Source organism: Plectropomus leopardus, chromosome 8 (assembly GCF_008729295.1).
Source record: "Plectropomus leopardus isolate mb chromosome 8, YSFRI_Pleo_2.0, whole genome shotgun sequence".
NCBI classification, from domain to species: domain Eukaryota; kingdom Metazoa; phylum Chordata; class Actinopteri; order Perciformes; family Serranidae; genus Plectropomus; species Plectropomus leopardus.
Window position 1 is genome coordinate 27523209 of NC_056470.1, and position 22285 is coordinate 27545493.

At 44.0% G+C, this 22285-nt stretch overlaps 2 protein-coding genes and 1 pseudogene across 4 annotated transcripts in view; 2 read left to right on the forward strand and 1 right to left on the reverse strand.

Annotated features, from left to right (window-relative positions):
• Nucleotides 1-22285, reverse strand: part of pm20d1.2 (peptidase M20 domain containing 1, tandem duplicate 2) — a 76582-nt gene that overhangs the window by 40967 nt on the left and 13330 nt on the right. For 2 of the 3 annotated variants that reach the window (XR_006106077.1, XM_042492453.1), the window contains exon 13: nt 21900-21968. Coding sequence is in view for 1 of the 3 variants with exons in the window: in XM_042492453.1 (XP_042348387.1) it covers nt 21938-21968 (31 nt within the window). In the remaining 2 variants the exon portion in view is untranslated. Of the gene's footprint in view, nt 1-21888; nt 21969-22285 lie in introns of those variants that run through there. The other variant, XM_042492452.1, reaches the window with a different exon arrangement.
• On the forward strand, nt 835-12624 carry LOC121946483 (annotated as a pseudogene).
• Nucleotides 12695-17367, forward strand: LOC121946486 (proline-rich protein 36-like; the record flags this gene model as incomplete). The annotated part of the gene is made up of 2 exons (XM_042491066.1): nt 12695-13835; nt 17309-17367. Coding segments are annotated over exons 1-2 (1092 nt in total), but the record flags the coding sequence as incomplete, so codon positions are not given.

Consider the following 22285-nt stretch of genomic DNA (forward strand, 5'->3'; position numbering starts at 1 on the left):
CCGTCCTGTAAATGTTTCAAAGTAAAATGCATTGTATCAGCAACTGATGGCTATCTGTCTACAGAGACACAGACAGATAGTTTTTGTTTTGAAAAGTAAGCAAGGAAGTTGAGGAAAAACAAACATTTTTGTATTTCCTCATCTCTGTAACAGAGAGAGACTTTAAACTGCAGTATAAAATGGTATGGAGTCAACAAACGCGAGCGTCACATGTAAAAAAACGGTGAGCCACCGTTTATGAAGATGTGCTGCAGCTGACACACAGCCCAGACGTGCCTGACAAGCGCTGCTCAGGCAAGCAGTGTGCACGCTCTAAATTAATATGAGCGCCACAACAAAAAACAACACACTTGGCGCTGTTCAAGCTCTCATGATGCGCAGTGTGTGAAACGATACAACGAGTCAACGCATATCATGTGAATAGACGTATTCACGTAATCGGTTACGTCGATGCGTCGCCCCAGCCCTAGTTGCATCTTATACAGGCTTGATCTTGTTGGTTTATGAGATTTGCCTGATAATGACACAGATGTTGCATATGCATTTATTTATATAGTATGTCTCCATGTAAAACAACAGAAATAATTATTGTTGATTTAACGAGTTAACAGTAGCACAGTAATGCAATACCAAAAATTTCCCAGACAAATTGTGGCACATATTGCCGGGTTTGCCCTTGGTTTGGTTGTTCTTTTTTGGTTATTCTTTGTCAGGTGATTGTGGGATAAAAGCCATAATCTGCCTTGCTGTCATTCGTGGAAAAGCCGTTTACATTAAAGTATGAATTAGGACACATCAGAGCCAAAGTTATTTGTCAAAAAGTTCTTGACATCAGAGCCAACTACACTAGAAGCAAGTTAAACAAAAATGGGAAAAAAATAAACAAACTGAAATCATTATCAGGGATCAAAGGACCGTACCATCTTTGCCCAAGAATGAGCTCTGACTTATTTAATGGCCACACCCTGTCAGCTGTCTTTCTAGTTTGAAGAAGCACAGCCAGATGTCTGTCAGTCATTTATCTGGAGGGCCAGGAGAGAAGTATATGCTTTGTTCACCACTGAATCTGTAAGTACCCGTTCTGTTTTTAACAAACCTAATATTAGGTGATTTCTAATTTCAATGTAATAATGTGATAATTGTGTGTGTGGTACTAGTTATGAATTCTGTGATAATCCTTAGTCTTAAATCTGTGTTTGTGACGTGACGAAGGCAAATAATTAGTTGAGTTTTTCATTGATAAAATTTGATTGTTTCTAGGTATAAAGTAACCAACCTGTCCACTTCAATTAAACCTTATCTAAAAGACCTTCTAATGGATTTAAAACCATAATATAGAGAGTTACTGACTAGGAGTCGACTGATATGGTTTTTTCAGCACTGATACTGATTATTAGTAGTTAATGAGACCAAAAAACGATATTTGGGATCCATATGCATTTACAATGAAAAAGTCTTTTTGTCATTATTTAGTATTTGGAGTATAAAAAAACTCCAACACAAAACTTTCTCAAAATGCCTTTAGCAAATGTTTAATCAAAACTGAAACATTCAACATTATATACAACAAGATCCCAGCAACTTTTTTTTATAGAACTAAGTGAAAATTAAAAGAAATTAGTAATTAAAAATAGCACCCTGAGGTTTTACAAAGTAAAAGTTCATCCCACACTGACACTTTCTTTGCAATTTTTAATAAACTAATTTTATTGGCTATCATTAAAATAAAATGCTGATAAAGATAATCTGCAAAATGCCAAATATCTGCCCCAATTATTGGCCAGACCGATAATCTGTCACCCCCTATTACTGACAATGCAGAGCTGTAAACAAGACTGAAGACTGATTTACAATGCAGCAGTTGGCACACACGTCTGGAAATGATTGCAAAACTAGTTGTCCCTCTGCATCTTCCAATTCATACCTTCAATGATACATCTGTGGTTAGGGTGATACTGTGTGGGTGGCTGCTGAGCTACATAACCCTTCCACTCCCTTTGACATTTGATTTTTCAAACTTCCTTTAAATTCTTATCACATCATTTCTATTTCAATGACATGCATATGTTTAAGGTTTTGATTTTGTGTTGCTGGTAGAACACTGATTAAATCTTTACCCTCTAACCCAATTGTTTGGTAGTATCTGTTCTTCCGTGAGTTTTTATATTTGTCAACTTTCTCTTTTAGCTTTCGACATTTCCTAAATAAAATGTTGATGATGAATGATGAATGATGAACTTTTACTCCAATACATTTCCCCTGATTATTCAAGTTACTTACTACAAAATAGGGAAGGAAGAGAGAAAGGAAAGAGGGAGATGGGGGGATGGGGCAGAAGAATCAAAAAATGGTAAGGAAGGAAAAACTTGATTTTGTTATTAAAATATTTTAAGTTGTGATAAAAAGACATTTTTCTTCAAGTGTAATGTAAATTTAATTTTTTAGGTGATGTATGTTACGAAGAAACAAACTGAACAATCCTCAGAATTCTGACTGATTTTCTATTACCAGCATTTACTTGTACTTTTAATATCAATACCTGAGTACATTTAATATCATTAATTGACTTTTGATACAGTAAATATGAAATATTTTTAGACTTAATCCAAGTAATATTAATTATTATTAAGTAATATCCAAGAGTCATTTACTGGTGAGATATCTGTACTTTTAGTCAAGTGTGGCTTTTAAATACTTCGTTCACCACTTTCCTCATTAGTAGAATTAGTAGGTGTGTAACAGCACACAAAAAGACAACATAAGCCGTAATGGTGACAATAGACTGAATTGTGTTTGTGCCAAGGGTTTGGTCTCTGTTTCGGAACTGTTACACCCATCATAATTAGGTGTTTGCATGCCAGTGATGTTCGGTATAACCAAAGCTGCTGGACAACGTCCAAGATTTTACAAAATTAAGTTAATTACATCACGCAAGCCAGCAATCAAAGAGCCTTCAAAATTCCTTACAGAGCGAATAAGGGAAAAGATGGGCTGTATATTATGTACGTTTTATTTCATAACAACCAAATATTTGCAAATGTAGGTGAATATTATGTGAAGAAATTATAGCTATGAATGTGGAGGGTTGAGGTGCTGTGGTAAGGTTCAAGTAGTACATAAATAAACACTGAAAATGGTAAAAAAAAAAATGGTGGAAAAGTTAGAAAATGAATGATGAAGTTAAGAAGTTCATGTAGGGGATCTGAGCAACAAGATTCAGATTCAAACTTTATCACCCTCTTGGGAGATTTTGTTTTCATTGTCTGTACAAACACTAAGAACAGGATATAAATAGACAAGAACATTACAATAAACACAACACAACAAATAGACCTTGTTGTTGATTTTCAATATGAGGAATGAAATTAGTGCATTATACGGTTGTCTTTCTGTTCAGCTTAAAGCTAGAGTGGCTAGACTACTCCTGGTAATATTACGTCGGATACCTCTCACGTTACTTCGAGCTTTTGCCATCACACAGGAGATTTAGAGTCCCACAGGCTTGACTTAACAGGTTAAAGAATCATTTTGTCTCTCAGTCTGTCAACTAATTAAATCAGAGTACGGCATCTAAGTAGCCTCACTGTACTGGAGTTGAACACTGACTGTAAAAGGTAATGAGTAATGTGATGCACTGCATATACTTTTCATAATGTCTGTGGTGATTTGTAGTGTTTATTGATGATTTAGTTGTTTTGTTAAGTGCTGTTTGTATTTTTGTATTTATGTGAAACAGCTTACGTCCTAGGACACAAGACAAATTTCAGAATTTTTGACAATAAAGTGAAATCAAATAAAAATAAAACAAGTCCGTTACGATGTGCCATGGCTATTTAAAACAATAATGGTTGAGGGCACAAGTTCTCCCAAAGAGGACTTCTTGCAGAGTTGTTGTCTGAATCTGCGGCCAGAGAGGAGAAGGATGAAGCATGGGTTTAGGAGTGAGGGGTTACGTGCAATGTTAAGTGCTCTGCAAGTGGCGGTAGTGTCACTGAGAGGAGGGTTGGAGTTGGGGAGGTCAATTATTTTACAAGGAATATTGGTGACTTTCAGGAGCTTGTTTCTTTTGGTGGGGATGAGCATGCTGAAATAGCTGGTGGTGCAGTTCAGGAGGATGGGTTCGATGCTGCGATACAGAAGGAGGAGGAGGTGGGGTTTGTCTGTAAAAGCCTTTAGCTTGTGGATGGCAGTCTTTGTCAAGCTCCACCACAAGCATGCTAGCAGCTATGATGTACTGAAGACCATCAATGGTGATGCTCTTGTAACCAAGTATGATGAATTTCTATGCTCTCACAAATCTTCAGCTCAGTTTATGTTGAAAAACTCTGCTGATTATCAAAAAAAGCTTAGCCTGACTGCTGAGTTGGGGCCAACGGCCTAAATATCAACAATGCAGCCGGTACAGTTCACTGCAGCCCAGATGCTGTCAGGAACTCATTGAGGAAAGTGATTTATTGCTGCTTTGAAAAACCAGGCTGTGTTGATTTGAGTCCATGGCAGGCTGTAAGATTAGTTTTGATAAAATTTGGTGCTTCAGCTGCTGTTTGTTGTGCTAATCAGAAGCTGGTTCGCAGAATCTTTCAGTTCAATAATAGTGGGTGGGTGTGACGTGCTGTTTGGTGGTGGTGGCATTTTAGCAGCAGCTGACGGAGTGCAGTTGTGGCTACTCGAATTCTTAGTTTATTAATGAAATGTCCTGGAAAAATTTGAGAGTTGAAGAGGGTGACTGGCACTGAGTGTGAGGTTGTGGTTGTTGCTGTCTAAGGTAACTTCAAGTGAACTCATTGCTTTTTTTGCCATCTGTGATTTATTAGCTAAATATTCTAAATTATGTAAATGCTTTGAGTTTGTTACAGTCTACATGTTTCTATCTTTCAAATGAGCTAACATACATAAACATCTAGTATATCTAGTATCATGTTGCCACTCTTTCTTTTGTGTCACATTCTCTTTGTGTACCATAACACACCTACTAATTATGAAAATTGGGAAAGGTAGAATATTTTGGTTATCAATCAATCATTTGTGTTTTTTTCCATCTTCTTACTTTGTTGTTTTTTGTTATGGCAAGATATGCATTTCCATATATGAGAATGCAAATTTAAACTGCAAAATCACCTTTGTAAGTTGACTAAAACCCAAATTATAGCCATACCTGATTTTGACCAACATTTTTACACAATTGATGTTAATTATGCTAATAAGAAAAGGTTGCATGACTGCACCATGATTTTTGGGACATCTCAAAAATGGACTAGGAGATTAATTTAATCAGATAAAAGTTAATCAGACGCAAGGAGAGGAGGAGGAGGATATGCAAGGAGAAACTTATTGTTACTGTAACAATATCTAAAGTCTAAGTTTAAGTTAAGTCTAAACACAATTAAAAATATATATTCAAAAAGGTATGTTTTAGTTAGTCATACCTGTCTTTTTGGGTTAGGCTTAGGGTTAAACTCTAACCCTGGCCCAAATGATATTATTATGAAATGAGACTTTAAATAGTGAATTCAAAGATTGCGCTGCAACACATTTTTGCAAAGGTTAAAACAGCCTCACCAGGCTGTAACATCTTGGCATAACGATAAGAAACAGTCTTTCTAACTTGGGATTTAAATTGCAATCTCCAGTCATATGCCAAACTTTAATTCATCTAGACTATTGGTCAATAAATTGTATCTTTTTTCATTAGAAGAATAGAATGAATTAAGAATAAATGATGAATGTCTGTGATAATCTATTTTTATTTTAAACCATATCATTTTCTGAGTGACACTTCTAACTATGGCTGCTCATGAAACCCATTAGTTTTGAATTTTGATACCTGAAATGCATATCTGCATTAAAGTGAAGATAGAATTGACAGTAAAATACTTTGGGTGCTGAACTAGAATTTATTAAAGATGTGCAGTTCTCTGACTTGAAATGCATTTTTGGCAACAGGTTAATGACAATTGGATTTATCTGAAAATCCTGTTATTTTTTTCAGCTGCATATTAAATATTGTTTTCTATTTTTTTCTCTGCTTATCCACAGTGACAGTGACAACATGTGCAAGTTCCATCTATCTGCAGGTAAGGGACACTGGTCAAGATCTATCTGTCGGCAACTAATCTTGCACTACTAACTACTGGATTAATCAACATCGTGTTTTAAGTGCACATATACAACTATGTTCAAGGCCATCTCATGATTTTGAGGTTTCCATAATTATTTTAAAAATCCTGTTTTACTGAATGTTTTATAACATTATTAACTGCTGACAAACTGTAAGGAACTGTTATATGGATATCAGCTTGGCTAAAAACACAAGCTTTACTGTCTGTTGCATGCCACATTTTGGCTGTCATTGCTGCTCGAAAACTAAACATCCAAATACAGTATGGTTGAATTTTATTAAATTTTATGATTATCAGCTGTACAGCTTTTTCTGTAGTGTAAGTTTGTGAAAATGTTAACTGATTTCTTGGGGAGGGGGGCTCAAAATATGAGAGAGACCGGCTGCAAGCTGGTTTTCTAATCTATGATTAGAACTGAAGAATTCACAATTCTACAATGCCACAATGAAGACACTGCGTGTATGAATGTCAAGTCAGCGTTCATAAGGAAAAAAAACACATTGCAGTCCTTAGATTATGAGACTCCATTTCAACATTTTGAAACTTCAAAATGTTAAATGTAATAAATTATAGTTTGTTATAATTATCATTTTATACATCTACTTATTGATCTATTTTTATGTTTATTTAGTTTTTTATTTCTTTAAGATTAAAATAAATATTACTTTTATTCTGTGTCTTAAAAATGTTGGCTCCCCCTGCTGGGATGCATTGTATATGGTTTTATGTGAGGACTTATAATTAACCTGTGGGCCGTCTTTGTGATACTGGCGTATGTGCACACTGAAGAAGGGTGTCTGGTCTTAAACGTCCATGTGGCAATAATAATAGTGGAGTGCTGTCCTGATTTTAAATGCTGATATTTGATATCTGAAAGCTGCAGTTGAGCAACATTACTCTCCCTTCATCTCTGGTACCAATTAAAGTGTTCATGATGCATCATTTTGAATTGTTAGTTGTCATTACTTATGGTTACTAATTAAATGATAAAATCTGGGAATTACTGCACCACTACTCTTCACTCACTTGATAGCTTCACTGCTAAATCTAAACTCTAATTTGCCCCAGTCACTTTCTTGTCCACTCAGTGTGCAATAAATGTGAGAGAATGGTAGAAAGGAAACGTGAAGTGGCGTGGTCCTATGTTTCACCTGCAGATAAAGATTAAGCAAAAAGCACTGTTTGTGACAACAAAGTGCCACAAAACAGCAACAACAGTAAACTTTTAAAAAATTCATTCAAATTAAAAATGTAATCATAGTTTTTCTGTAAAATACTGGACTATTTGTTTAAGAATTATTGGCAAAAATATTTGTATTTAATTGTACTCATATATGCTTTTTTAAACATTTGTATTTAATAGCCTGTATGTGTCATGTGATTTGCCATTGGGTGGAATGACTGTTAGATATTTCAATTTATTAAGTTATTTTGATAAATCATTTTCCCATTTGAGAGTATCAGTATCAGCATCATGAAAGTTTGAACAGTATTTTAAGTATTGGCATCACATTATTTTTTAAAACGTTTGGTTTTGCCCATTCCTAATTTGTAATGCTAGAGAACAGTAGAAGTGAGTGACAAAAGCAATATTTTCTCTCTATTTTTTTGATGAACCGAACTATTAAGCTTTGACTTTAACCTAATATTAAGCAGTGTGTCGCCTTTTAGGTCTCTGTTTGATCCTCAGCAGCTTGGGTATGTTTTTGACATCAATAATCATAATTAACAATCTCACTAGTAGATAAATAATGTCACTATTAAACAATTCTTGAAAGATAAGGATCTTGAAATCATTTGTGTTCAAAAACTAATTAAAACCATTCTGATTTTGTTCCACGTCTCAGCCTCTTCCCTCAAGCTGGTGTGTTACTACAACAGCCTGGCTGAAGACAGAGCCGAGGATGGGAAGGTCACAGTTTCAGATATTGATCCGGACAAGTGTACCCATCTGATCTTTGCCTTTTCTGACATCAATAACCTGAATGAACTGGTACCCAGCAAAGAAAGTGACATACAACGCTATCAGTCCTTTAATGGACTCAAAACAAGGTCAGTGTTTTAGCTTATAAATATTGCTAAAATGATGAGGAATTTTGTGTTTTTTATGTTTAAATAATCATTACTTAACTTTTATGCCCCCACAGAAATCCACAGCTCAAAACCCTGTTGGCGGTTGGTGGCTTGACCTTTAGCCCGCAAAAGTAAGTTACTTACAAGAGCAATTTATTTATTTTTATTATCAGTGCAAAGAAAAGTGTATGCAACATCTCAATATATTGGCATTTTCCTGGCCATGACTCTATTTAATTTTGCTCACCTGACATCATAATGAAAGTGAAGTAAGGGCCTACAATAAAAAAAAAAAAAAACAACATTTGTTTTATGTTGAGAAACCACTAAGTGTTTGCATTTACTTTACTCTGGTTACTATCATATCACCACCAAATTAATCACTTAAGGCCCATATAGGGCTGAGGCAGTGTACCACTGTCATGGTCAACATACCATGTACATTTGCTTGTATGTGGTATTGAACAAAAAGGCTACAAACGTACAGAGAATCTAACCTGTATATGCACATCTCCTTTCCTCCTTGACTGCCTACCAGACTTTTTACATATACTTTTGTTTTTATTCCCGTAAAGGTTATTGTGATATCAATTAGTGTGTATACCGTAGGACGTGAAAGCCTAACATTAGACAGTTATAACATCTAGGGCTGTACCCGACTCAGAATTATGCAAGTCGAATTGGATTTGCCTGTTCAATACAAACATTTCACAATTTGTTTTGTTTTCCATATAAAGTTTGAATGGGGATCCGCAAGATGTTCAGTGTGCAGTAGCATCCATGTATTATAGTTGTTAGTATGAGGGTTTTTTTTCAAATACGCATCTGTTATAATAAATTTATAACTCTGTATCTACCTTATGTAAGCTCATAACTACTCATAGTAAAGTTTTTGTTCCTGCAAGTTATGTTTGGAGATATTGCACCAACTTTAGGGACAAAAAGGCCCCATGTTTCTGTACCTCATGCTGGAAAGGCGCCAGGAAGTCTGAACATACCACTGATGTGTTGATAATTGATAGAAACCATATGAGTAAACAGTGAGAAGCACTTATATACCATTTCTTTATGTTGGTTCTTGGTCACACACTTATATTATATGTAGCCTGACTGAAGCATCAATCAGGGTCTCAAGTGTTGAATAAGAGTCCTCCTAGAAAACTCCTCCTATCAATAGTTAACAAGCTAACAGTGCTAACAACAGATTGCAAATGTGCAACAACATTTTTTTGCCAACACTAGATATCAACAAGAGCCAGAGACAGTAACCCATTAACACGCTGTGGGCTGTAAAGTCACCATTCTCTTTTCCTCCATGCCTCTGCTGCATCAAGCAGCTGCTCAGAGTATTGTCAAAGTCAAGAGCACTCACTCCGCAGCAAAATCTGGGGACCAAAACATCCCAGAAGTAAACTGCAAAGAAAGAAAAGATTGCTTGACTTTAAGCAATCTGCCGACTGAGGGGTCTCCGACTGATGATTCAAGTCTCCGACTGTCAAGGGGCAGCCCTGATAGCATCATGAAAATCTCATACCATTTCAACTCAAAGTCCATATAAAACAATTTAACATAGACTTTTATGTTGCCACTACACTTCTACTAATAGTTGTGCAAAATGTATTGCAGCCTAATGTTGAGGTCAGATATGGCATTAAAGTTATGTGGATCACTGCATGGCTCATTTTCGTTATATATATTTACAAGTGAAAAACTAGACTATTTGCCCATTTTTTTAAGAGCACTACACTCAGTGTTTGTGTTCTTAAAATCCTAAAATGTAAGTATATGGAGTGTTTTCTTGAGAGCACTGTTTTGTTTAAATGTTTACCAGATTCAGTACAATGGTGGCAACACAACAAAACAGAGCAGCATTCATCCAGTCTGCTGTCACACTTCTGAGAGCAAATAGGTTTGATGGGCTAAACCTTGACTGGAGGTACCCTGGAGGAGCTGGAAGCCAACCACAGGACAAACAGAGATTCACACTGCTGTGCAAGGTCAGATCATGACTATATGTTTTGTGACAGTAACTGTCAGAAATATGCATTACTGTATATGAAAGGTTATGGGTTTTGTGTGATTTGTGTGTGTGTGTGTGTGTGTGTGTGTGTGTGTGTGTGTGTGAAGTGTGAGAGAGAGAGAGAGAGAGAGAGAGAGAGAGAGAGAGAGAGAGAGTGAGAGAGAGAGAGAGAGAACAAAGCAAATTTTGGTATTGCTTAATTTGATAATATATGCCAAAGGGGTTTTTGTTCGTTTTTGTTTCTTTTGGTTTTTTCGGGGGTGGGGGGTGTTAATTCAGAAAAATAATCAAACTGGGGGTTTATTCATATTAATAAAGGTTCTATCTTTTTTGTTGCAGATAAAGAATTCATATAACATGGACAAATGATGAAAATATATTTTACACTTAAACTTCTGTGTTTTATAGGAGCTAAATGAGGCCTTTGTAGCTGAGGGAACAGCAACTAATCGAGACAGATTGATCCTCACTGCTAGTGTCTCTGCTGAGAAAGCAACCATCGATGCCAGTTACGAAGTTGCACAGATTGCCATGTAAGACAAATTTAATATAATTCTTAGTATAATAATTACAATTAGCTGTTGTCATATTTTGGTGAATATGATGTCTTCTGCATTTAATCAGGTACCTTGATTTCATCAATGTGCTGACATTTGACTTTCACGGCCCCTGGGAAAGTGTCACTGGACATCACAGCCCCTTATTCCAGGGATCCCAGGACACTGGAAATCAAACCTACTTGAACACTGTAAGTATGGGGATTCACATTGTAAGACCTATAACATCTCTGGAGATGTCTTTTCATTTTTAATCCTTACTTTTCTACATAACAGGATTTTGCCATGCGGTAATACTGGAGGGACCAGGGAGTACCCACACAAAAGTTAAACATGGGGATTGCAGCATATGGGCGAGCTTTTGACCTCTCCTCTGCATCCAGTGATGTTGGAGCACCAGCCAGTGGTCCCGGTGAAGAAGGCTGCTACACCGGTGAAGAAGGATTCTGGGCCTCTTATGAGGTAAAACTGCAGGCTATGAATAAAATTGATTTATATCAATAGCCTTATTAGAGGCTGCTCTAATGCTTTTACTGTTCTGGGTGTGTAATATTCTGTCTGAAGGAATAAATTTGATCTAAATGTGACATTGGACCCTCTTTTCAGATGTGCCTTTACCTTGAGGGAATTACACCGCAGCTTATTGTTGATCAGAAAGTTCCATATGCGGTTGCAGAAAATCAATGGGTTGGATTTGACAATGAAGACAGCATTGATACCAAGGTAATCATCTGTTTAATTCAAACTTAAGTATTGCTACTGGAATCCTATACAAATTCTTGGTTGTACAAACATTTAGTACAACAGTTATTTTTATCAATATCATTTCAACTAGTGATATTTTTTTCCCGTCCTCTCAGACTAATTACATAAAGACTAATGACTTTGGAGGAGCCGTTGTGGTCTCTGGACCTCGATGACATTAGCGGAAAATTCTGTAACATGGGAAACAACCCCTTCATCAGCCAACTGCACACTCTCCTGGTTCCAGGTAACACAATCTGAATTGTTTCCATCCTATCCTGTCATGGGGTGGAGGTTTTAAAAGTATATCTGATCATCTCTATCAGCATCATTGGCATAGAATTGTATTGGCAATTATAACATTAACAGAAAGGGTAATGTGATGATATAGCAGTGCAAGAAAGAAATTATAACACTATTTGACCTTTTTAGGTTTTCCTGGCCTCACTTCTACTACTACTCCCACAAACACAACAAAAACCATTGCTATAACAAAAACTACAAATACACCAATCATAACAACCACGATATCAAATCCCCCTGTTATAACCATGAACCTGGCCACAACTGCAATCCCAAAGACGACTACCACTCATCTGACTACAAAGGCAACAACAAACACCCTACCACAAAAGTGGCCCTTACTACTGCTGCTCCCACAACATCAGCACCTACAACTCCTGCTCCAAAAACACCAGCCCCTACAACTCCTGTTCCCACAACACCAGTCCCTACAACTCCTGTTCCCACAACACCAGCCCCTACAACTCCTGCTCCCACAACACCTGCCCCTACAACTCCTGCTCCACAACACCTGCCCCTACAACTCCTGTTCCCACAACACACTCCCTACAACTCCTGTTCCCACAACACCAGCCCCTACAACTCCTGCTGCCACACTGGCCCCTACAACTCCTGCTCCAACGACAGCCCACACAACACCAGCCCCTACAACTCCCTTCTTATAGCACTGGCCCCTACAACTCCTACTCTCACAACACCAGCCCCTACAAGTCCTGCTGCAACAACACTGGTCCCTACAACTCCTGCTCCCCACAACACCAGGCCCTACAACTCCTGCTCCCACAACACCGGGCCCTACAACTCCTGATCCCACAACAGCAGCCCCTACAACTTGCTCCCACAACCCACAGCCCCAAACAACTCCGGCTTCTACAACACGGCGGCCCCTACAACTCCTGCTCCCACAACACCAGCCCCTACAACTCCCACACCCACAGCACCAGCCCCTACAACTCCTTCTCCCACAACACTGGCCCCTACAACTCATGCTCAACAAACATTGGCAATTACAACTCCTGATCCCACAACACCTGCTACCACAACACCAACCCTTACAACTCCTGCTCTTACAACACTGGCCCCTACAACTCCCGCTCTCACAACACCAGCCCCTACAACTCCTGCACCAACAACTCCTGCTCCCACAATTCCTCCTACCACAACACCCGGCCCCTTCAACTCCTGCATCCACAACACCAGCCCAGACAACTCCCGCTACCACAACTCCTGCTCCCACAACACTGGCCCCTACAACTGCTCCAACAACATCAATCCCTGCAACTCCTGTTCTCACAACACCAGCCTCTACAACTCTTGCTCCAACAACACTGGCCCATACAACTCCCCCCACTCCCACAACTCCCACACCCACAACACCAGCCCCTACAACTTCTGCACCAAAAACTCCTGCTCAAACACCAGTCCCTACAACTCCTGCTCCCACAACACCAGCCCCTACAACTCCCACTCCCACAACAGCTCCTACAACTCCTGCTCCCACAACACCAGCCCCTACAACTCCCACTCCCACAACACCAGCTCCTTCCACAACAGTGTTGACAACTACAGCTCTCCCCACAAACAACTACAACCATGCCCACCACCCAACTCTCCCTATGACAACCACCCCCCCCCCACCCCCCACAACTCTTCCTACCACAACCCACAACAGTGCCTACTACCACAGCTCCCCCTACAACAACCACAGCCATGCCCACTACCTCAACTGGTACTACCACAACAGTGCCAACTACTACAGCCCCCCACACAACAATCACATCAATGCCCACAACAACAACAGCCCCCAACCACCACCCCCCCCCCCGACCACAACACCCTCCTTCCCACAACAACAATGCCGACCACAACAGCCCACCCCCACTACTACCACAACTCCTCTGACAACAACCCACAACCCCAACTACTACAGCCCCCCACACACCCCCCCACATCAATGCCCACCAAAACCACAGCTGTGCCAACCACCACAACCACTACCACAACCCATTACAATGCCTAGTACCACAACTCCTCATACAACCCACAACAGTGCCCACTACCACAACCCCCCCCCAACAACAACCAAACCAATGCCCTCCCCCACAACTGTTACGACCACAACGGTGCCACACTACACCCTACCCCCCCCCCCCCCCCACAAACAACCACATCCCCCCACTACAACCACAGCAATGCCCCTACCACAGCTCCCCCTACAAAAACCACAACCCCCCCCCACTACCGCAACTCTTCCTGCCCAACCACCCCCCCCCCCCAACTACCACAGCCCCCCCCCCCACCCCAACAACAACCCCCACCCCCCCAGTCCCCCCCCCCCTACCCCCCCCCCCCCACCCCCAATGCCCTCCCCCCAACCCCCCCCCCCTACCCCCCCCCAACTACCCCCAGCCCCCCACCAACAACCACAACCCCCCCACCCCCAGCTACCCCTACCCCAACAACCACACCACCCCCTCACACCCCACCCCAACTGTTACTACTACAATGGTGCCAACTACTACCCTCCCCCCACAACCCCCCCCCAACAATGCCCACTACCCCCCCCCCCCCCCCCCCAACAACCACCCCCCCCATGACCACCCCCCCCCCCCCAACAACCACCCCCCCCCCCCCACAACCACCCCCCCCCCCCACCCCCCCAACTCCCCCCCCCCCAACACCTCCCCCCCCCCACACAACCCCCCCCCCCCCACAACACCCCCCCCCCCCCCCACCCAACTCCTCCCCCCAACAACCACAACCCCCCCCACTACCACCCCTCCCCACAACCCCCCCCACCCCCCCCCCACAACAACAACCCCCCCCCCGACCACTACCCCCCCCCTACCACCCCCACAACCACAACCCCCCACTACCACAGCCCCCCCCCACCCCCCCCCACCCCCCCCCCCCCCAACCACCCCCCCCCCACCCCCCCCCACAACCCCCCCCCCCCCAACCCCCCCCCCCCCCCCCCCCCCCAGCCCCCCACCCCACCCCCCCTCATACAACCCCCCACAACAGTGCCCCCCCACACCCCCCCCCCCCAACCCCACAGCCCCCCCCAAAACAACAACAGCTGTGCCCGACCCCACCACCCCCCCCCCCCCCCCCACCCCCCCCCCACCCCCACAACCCTCATACAACAACCACAACAATGCCCCCCTACCACAGCCCCCCCCCCCCCCCCCCCCCCCAGCCCCCCCCCACAACCACCCCCCCCATGCCCCCCCCCCACCCCCCCCCCCTTCCCAACACCCCCCCCCCCCCAACCCCCCCCCACCCACAACCCTGTGCCCACCCCCCCACCCCCTCCTCCTACAACCCCCCACAACCCCCCCCCCTACTACCCCTCCCCCCCACACAACAACCACATCAATGCCCAACAACAACAGCCCCCCGACCCCATAACCCCCCCCCCCCCCCACAACCACAACCCCCCCCACTACCACAGCCCCCCCAAACAACCACCCCCCCACCACAACCCCCCCCCCCCCCCTTCCACAACTCCTTCCCCCCCCACAACCCCCCCCCCCCCCCCCAACCCCCCCCCACCCACCCCCCCCCCCCCCCCCCCCCCCCCCCCCCCAACACCCATCGATTCCCCCCCCCCCCCCCCCCCCCCCCCCCCCCCCCCCACCCCCCCCCCCCCCCCCACAACCCCACAACCCCCCCACCCCCCCCCCCCCCCCCCCCCACCCCCCCCCCCACATCCCCCCCCCCCCCCCCCCCCCCCCCCCCCCCCCACCCCCCCCCCCCCCCCCCCCCCCCCCCCCCCCCCACCCCCCAACCCCCCCCCCCCCCCCCCCCCCCCCCCCCCCCCCCCCCCCACCCCCCCCCCCCCCCCCCCCCAACTCCCACCCCCCCCACCCCCCCCCCCCCCACCCACCCCCCCACTACCACAACCCCCCCACCCCCCCCCCCCACAACCCCCACCCACCACCCTACCCCCCCCCCCACCCCCACCCCCCCTACCAACCACCCCCCCCCCCCCCCCCCCACCCCCCCCCACATCAATGCCCACCCCCCGACAACAGCCCCCCCCCCCCCCCCCCCAACCCCCCCTACCACAACCACAACCCCCCCCCCCCCACCCCCCCCCCCCCCCCCACAACACCCCCCCCCCCCCCCCCCCCCCCCCACCCCCCCCCCACAGCCCCCCCAACCCACCACCCTACATGCCCCCCCCAACCCACCCCCCCCCCCCCCCCCCCACAACCCCACAATGCCCACCACAACAGCCCCCCACTACCACAACTCCCCCCTACCCCCAACCACAACCCCCCCCGACAACTACACAACCCCCCCTACCCAACCACAACACCAGCCCCTACAACTCCTGCACCAACAACCACCCCACCCCCTACAACTCCTGCTGCCACAACACCAGCCCCTACAACTCCCAACCCCCCACCAACAACCCCCCCCCTACAACACCCCCCCCCCCCCAACTCCCCCCCCCCCAACACCCCCCCCCCCCCTACAACTCCTGCCCCCACAACACCAGCCCCTACAACTCCTGCACCAACAACACCACCCCTACAACACCAGCCCCAACACCCCAACTCCTGCACCAACAACACCCCCCCCTACAACACCCCCCCCTACAACTCCCCCCCCCACAACACCAGCCCCTACAACACCCTGCACCAACAACTCCTGCTGTCACCCCCAACACCCCCCTACAACTCCTGCTCCCACAACACCAGCCCCTACAACTCCTGCACCAACAACACCAGCCCCTACAACCCCTGCTGCCACAACACCCCCCCCAACAACCCCTGCACCAACAACAACACCAGCCCCTACAACACCAGCCCCTACAACTCCTGCCCCCACAACACCAGCCCCTACAACTCCTGCACCAACAACACCAGCCCCTACAACTCCTGCACCAACAACACCAGCCCCTACAACTCCCCCCCCCACAACACCAGCCCCTACAACTCCCCCCCACACCCCCCCTACACCCCCCACCAGCCCCTACAACTCCTGCCCCCCACCCCAACCCCCCCCCCTACAACTCCTGCTACAACTCCACAACACCCCCCCTACCCCCCCCCCACCAACAACACCCCCCTACAACCCCTCACCAACAACACCAGCCCCTACAACTCCTGCACCAACAACACCAGCCCCTACAACACCAGCCCCTACAACTCCCTGCCCACAACACCAGCCCCTACAACTCCTGCACCAACAACAACACCACCCCTACAACACCTGCCCCAACTACAGCCCCTACCTGCTGCCCACAACACCAGCCCCTACAACTCCTGCACCAACAACACCAGCCCCCCAACAACACCAGCCCCTACAACTCCTGCTGCCACAACACCAGCCCCTACAACTCCTGCACCAACAACACTCCCCCTACAACCCCTGCACCACAACACCCCCCCCCTACAACTCCTGCTCCCACAACACCAGCCCCTACAACTCCTGCACCAACAACACCAGCCCCCCCCCCCCCCCCCCTGCCACAACACCAGCCCCTACAACTCCCCCAACACCCAGCCCTACAACACCAGCCCCTACAACACCAGCCCCTACAACTCCTGCTGCCACAACACCAGCCCCTACAACTCCTGCACCAACAACACCAGCCCCTACAACTCCTGCACCAACAACACCAGCCCCTACAACTCCTGCTGTCACAACACCCCCCCTACAACTCCTGCTCCCACAACACCAGCCCCTACAACTCCTGCACCAACAACAGCCCCCCCCCCCCAACCCTACAACCACCTGCCCCACCCCACCCCCCTACAACTCCTGCTCACCACAACACCAGCCCCTACAACTCCTGCACCAACAACACCAGCCCCTACAACTCCTGCACAACACAGCCCCTACAACTCCCTACAACACCAGCCCCTACAACTCCTGCTGCCACAACACCAGCCCCTACAACTCCTGCACCAACAACACCAGCCCCTACAACTCCTGCACCAACAACACCCCCTACAACTCCTGCTGCCACAACACCAGCCCCTACAACTCCTGCACCAACAACACCAGCCCCTACAACACCAGCCCCTACAACTCCTGCTGCCACAACACCAGCCCCTACAACTCCTGCACCAACAACTCCTGCTGTCACAACACCAGCCCCTACAACTCCTGCTCCCACAACACCAGCCCCTACAACTCCTGCACCAACAACACCAGCCCCTACAACACAGCCCCTACAACTCCTGCTGCCACAACACCAGCCCCTACAACTCCTGCACCAACAACACCAGCCCCTACAACACCAGCCCCTACAACTCCTGCTGCCACAACACCAGCCCCTACAACTCCTGCTCCCACAACACCAGCCCCTACAACTCCTGCACCAACAACACCAGCCCCTACAACTCCTGCACCAACAACACCAGCCCCTACAACTCCTGCTCCGACAACATCAGTCCCTGCAGCTGCCTCCTCTGACCCCTGTAATGGAGAGCAATCTGGAATCTTCCCCAACACTGAAGACCCTGGCAGTTTTTACAACTGTGCTTTTGGGATAGGCCACCTGCAAATTTGCCCATCAGGGCAAGTTTTTAGCACATTGTCCTTGACTTGCATTTAACCAGAGAGTTGGAAATAATTCATTTCACTGTCCATGAGTGTTAATATTTACACTTATCAATAAATGGAGTGTTCTATCAAAAGCTGATGTATGTAGAATTTCTTCAGAATCAACACTCAATATAAGGTTGTTCCAGTTGTCGGTTTATCTAAATCTGTTATATGGGTGTGTACTTGTTTATATTTAGTTGAATATCACTTAATGGACTGATTATCTTTTAGCTTGAAATGTAAGCACTATCATTTTTAGATGGATTTTCATAAGCTACCTGTCCCCACTGAAATGCAAAAACAAAAAAAGACAGGAAAATGACTTGAAACAACAGAAAAATGAACAATTCTTCCAAATTACTTCCTCCACTTTTCAGTTAGCAGAACACAAAACTAAGCATTAAGGTGATGACACCAAACCTCTCAGAATTCATTGACATACACTTTCCTCAATTTTGGAATGTCTGTACATTTCAAGGATGGCAATGTCCTGCAATCCATGTAGTTAATATTCACTATTAATATTTTGTTTATCAATTCACAGCTTTGCATTTTGTTTGCTAATTATGGGCGTATCTAACCCAGTTCTTTTAATAGCAATATTTCATCTGACATGCCTTACTTAATGATATGGTTGATGAAAATGTCACTTTTTGGTGCAGTTAAAGCTAATGCATAGTTTTGTTCTTGCTGTTTCACATTTAGCCATTGAGTGATTTGTCCTACATAATGGTAAAGATGTTGTGTATTGCATATACTTAGATATTGTATATCTGCATGTTAATATGCATAAATATTAATAAAGTTATTAGCTAATTAGTAGAAGTGAATACAATATCACAAGTTTCCTAGACAAACTTTGGCGCACTTGGTATGTTTTTTTTCTACTTTTGTTTTTTTGCTTGTTCATCATATATTATTTGTCTATGAGATAACACAGATTAATATTATGTGTTTAATCACAGAGTGAATCAGAATGTTGCACATAGCCTTACAGTAAAATTAGATTTTACCCATTTTAAATGGTAAAAGTTATGGTGATTGGACAAAATTGCAAGGTTACGCAGAATTCACGAGGATTGGCTGAATTCACATTAATTGTTGTGTTTGCAATTTAGCAAAATTTTGGTGGGAATGAAATATACTGTAGAATCAAGCTTGCCACACTAAGACTCATGGAAAAGTCAATAAATTAAGGTATGAATTAGAAGACCCACAAGCAAGACTAGTTTGGTAGTTATTTACATCAGAGCCAGCTAGTGAAAAGATTTCCACCTGTTGTGAGACTCTGGACTATACTAAGTGAGGTCCTATTTTTCATATCAATAATGAATAAAACAATTCCTTGTGATGTGAAAAAGCTGCTAATACTGTGATTATTTAAGAACACCCCAATCAGCAGCACAATGGTTTCTATTTTCAGCTACTATTTCAGACCAACAAAAAACAGCTACTAATAAGGAACATGCAGTCAGTATAGCCAGGTGGCCAAGCAGCTGCCCAGACCGATTGCACCCACTCAACATCAATAAAGCAATTTAAAAGAAACCAATACACGTCCCTCCAAATGTGTAGTGATACTGTACTGTGGATGGAACAAAATATAGCAGCCGGACTGCAGACAGCTGCGGCCGGTTGAACTGTCCCTCCCACCTCCCTTATAGCCAAGATAGTGGAAAAGATCATAAAAACGGAAGGTAATAATTCTCGTTGTTTGCCTTATTTTAGTGTATCATATCATATTGGATATATAACTGATCTGCAAATGCTTTGGTACAAAATAAGATCAGTTTCTTTGTTTGTTTTTTAATGGATGTCAGATTTTAAGTCACAACAAAGGCTAAAATGTGGCCCACAACAGGCTAGATGAGGTATAAGGTGTATATGAGATGCTATAAAACAGTCAATAAAACAGATTTTTCAACAATGATGAATTACTGCAACCCCTAGAGGTCCTTAAGCATTCAGTAATGAATGTGAACACAAAATATTAGGCTAATTGGTCCTTTAGTATGTGAGATGAGCTGCAGACAGACGGATACACTCACACTTGCACACATACACAACCAAACACATGATCCCATCCAGGCTTATGCGTGGCAGAGATATAAAGCTACTGTTAAGACTCTCTGTGTGTGTTCAACAGTGTAAATAAAATGTGTTAACCAGTCCATCAGACAAAGAACTGCTACAGAGGGAAACTCATTGTAATTTTAAATTTGCTGCTTTTATATATTCAGACAGACAAAGGGTGTTGGATGGGTGTTGGTTGTTCAGGTTGTGCATAACAACTTAGTGCATATGAAGGCACATTTATTGACTATGTGCATTGTGAAAACAACACATCATTATGTAGATTAAATTGTCCTGCAGACACTGGGATTGTATATAATTTTACACGAAGAACTTTTTTTTGCAATGTCATGGGAAGATAATTTCAGACTTATCGCAACTATGTTTTACTCCTATGTAGAGCTTTGTTTGGCAAAACAAGCAGAAAGAGGGTTCACATCACTGTATTTATTTTCGTTGTGGTTTTTTAATTATATGTTTTGTTTGCCAACATATTATATTATATGCATGTTTCCTCTACAACAGGGGTGTCCAAACACTTTTGAATGCGAGGCCAGATAAGATAATGTGAAGATACCTGGGGATAAGTTGCTTCTCACATGATACAGGTTATTAAATGTAAAAACGATTACAAATTAATAGCACAAACACAACTGTTTTAAGTGAAAGAAACGTCTGTTTATGAAAACACATTAGTTATACCTACACATAACCTGGACATGCCAATGTGCATTTAATCCATGTCAAACATACTGACATAATGAGTGAGCTGTCACTCTTTCACTGACAGTAGAGACTTCAGTCTGCATCATGCACCTGCATGAATGCGGCAATTTTGGTCACAGTCTATACCAGTGTACAAAAAAAAGTTTAAAATATCTTTCATTCATTCGATTTCCCGGTGCTGTCCCTGAAGCATAATGGCTTTTTATCAAAGATGTACAAAGCTGGCAAAAGGGTGGTTTCATACATAAAGCGCTTACTACACTGTAATTGCTAAAAAACGAGTGTCTTCATGGTTGCAGCCAAGATATTTATGCATGCTATCATCTTTTCCCACATGTCTTACGGTATTACATGGTTGGGAGCAGACTGGACAAACATTCATTTAACCATTAGAGTATTTGTACAAGCAAGCCCTCTGGGTGAAAAGCCAAACTAAAATCATCACTGTAGGACTCTGGAGAAATATCATCTCCTGAGCTTAGAGAATGTTATATTATTCACAATTGTGTCTTTTATATAATCAATTATCAAAAATAATTTTGCTAGCTTTAAAGTCAAATTGGAAGATCTTCTAAAAGCCACTCAACTTTATAATCACTGACTCAGCATTGTATTAGTTAGATACAAATGTCTTTGCTTTTGAATTTGTTTTTTTGTTTTTTACAAACAACTGGTACTCACATGGTGTGTGTGCGTGCATGTGTGTGTGTGTGTGAGTACCTTTACATTATGTGCCTTGTCTTGTTTGTCCAGTTTGTTTAGTGTTGTGAGGGATGATATAATTTTGACCTGCCAAGAGACTGCAGATAAAATGAGTTTTAAGCCAACTCTGGTGCAATACATGGCATGGTAACAACTGATTTAAAAAGACACAGGGAATGTGTAAACATTCGCACCTATCACTGCATAAAAAAGAGAGATCAAAGGAGAGAATACTAAGAGAAACAATGTGCCCAATGGTAATGATTAATAATGTCTAACAATGTTATATAACAGAAAACACCCTCCATAATTTCCGATGTGTCAGCATCAATACGTAATCACCTCCCCAAACCTTTCATTTACACCTCACATTCTGAAAGTTCTATAATAGGCATCAATGAACA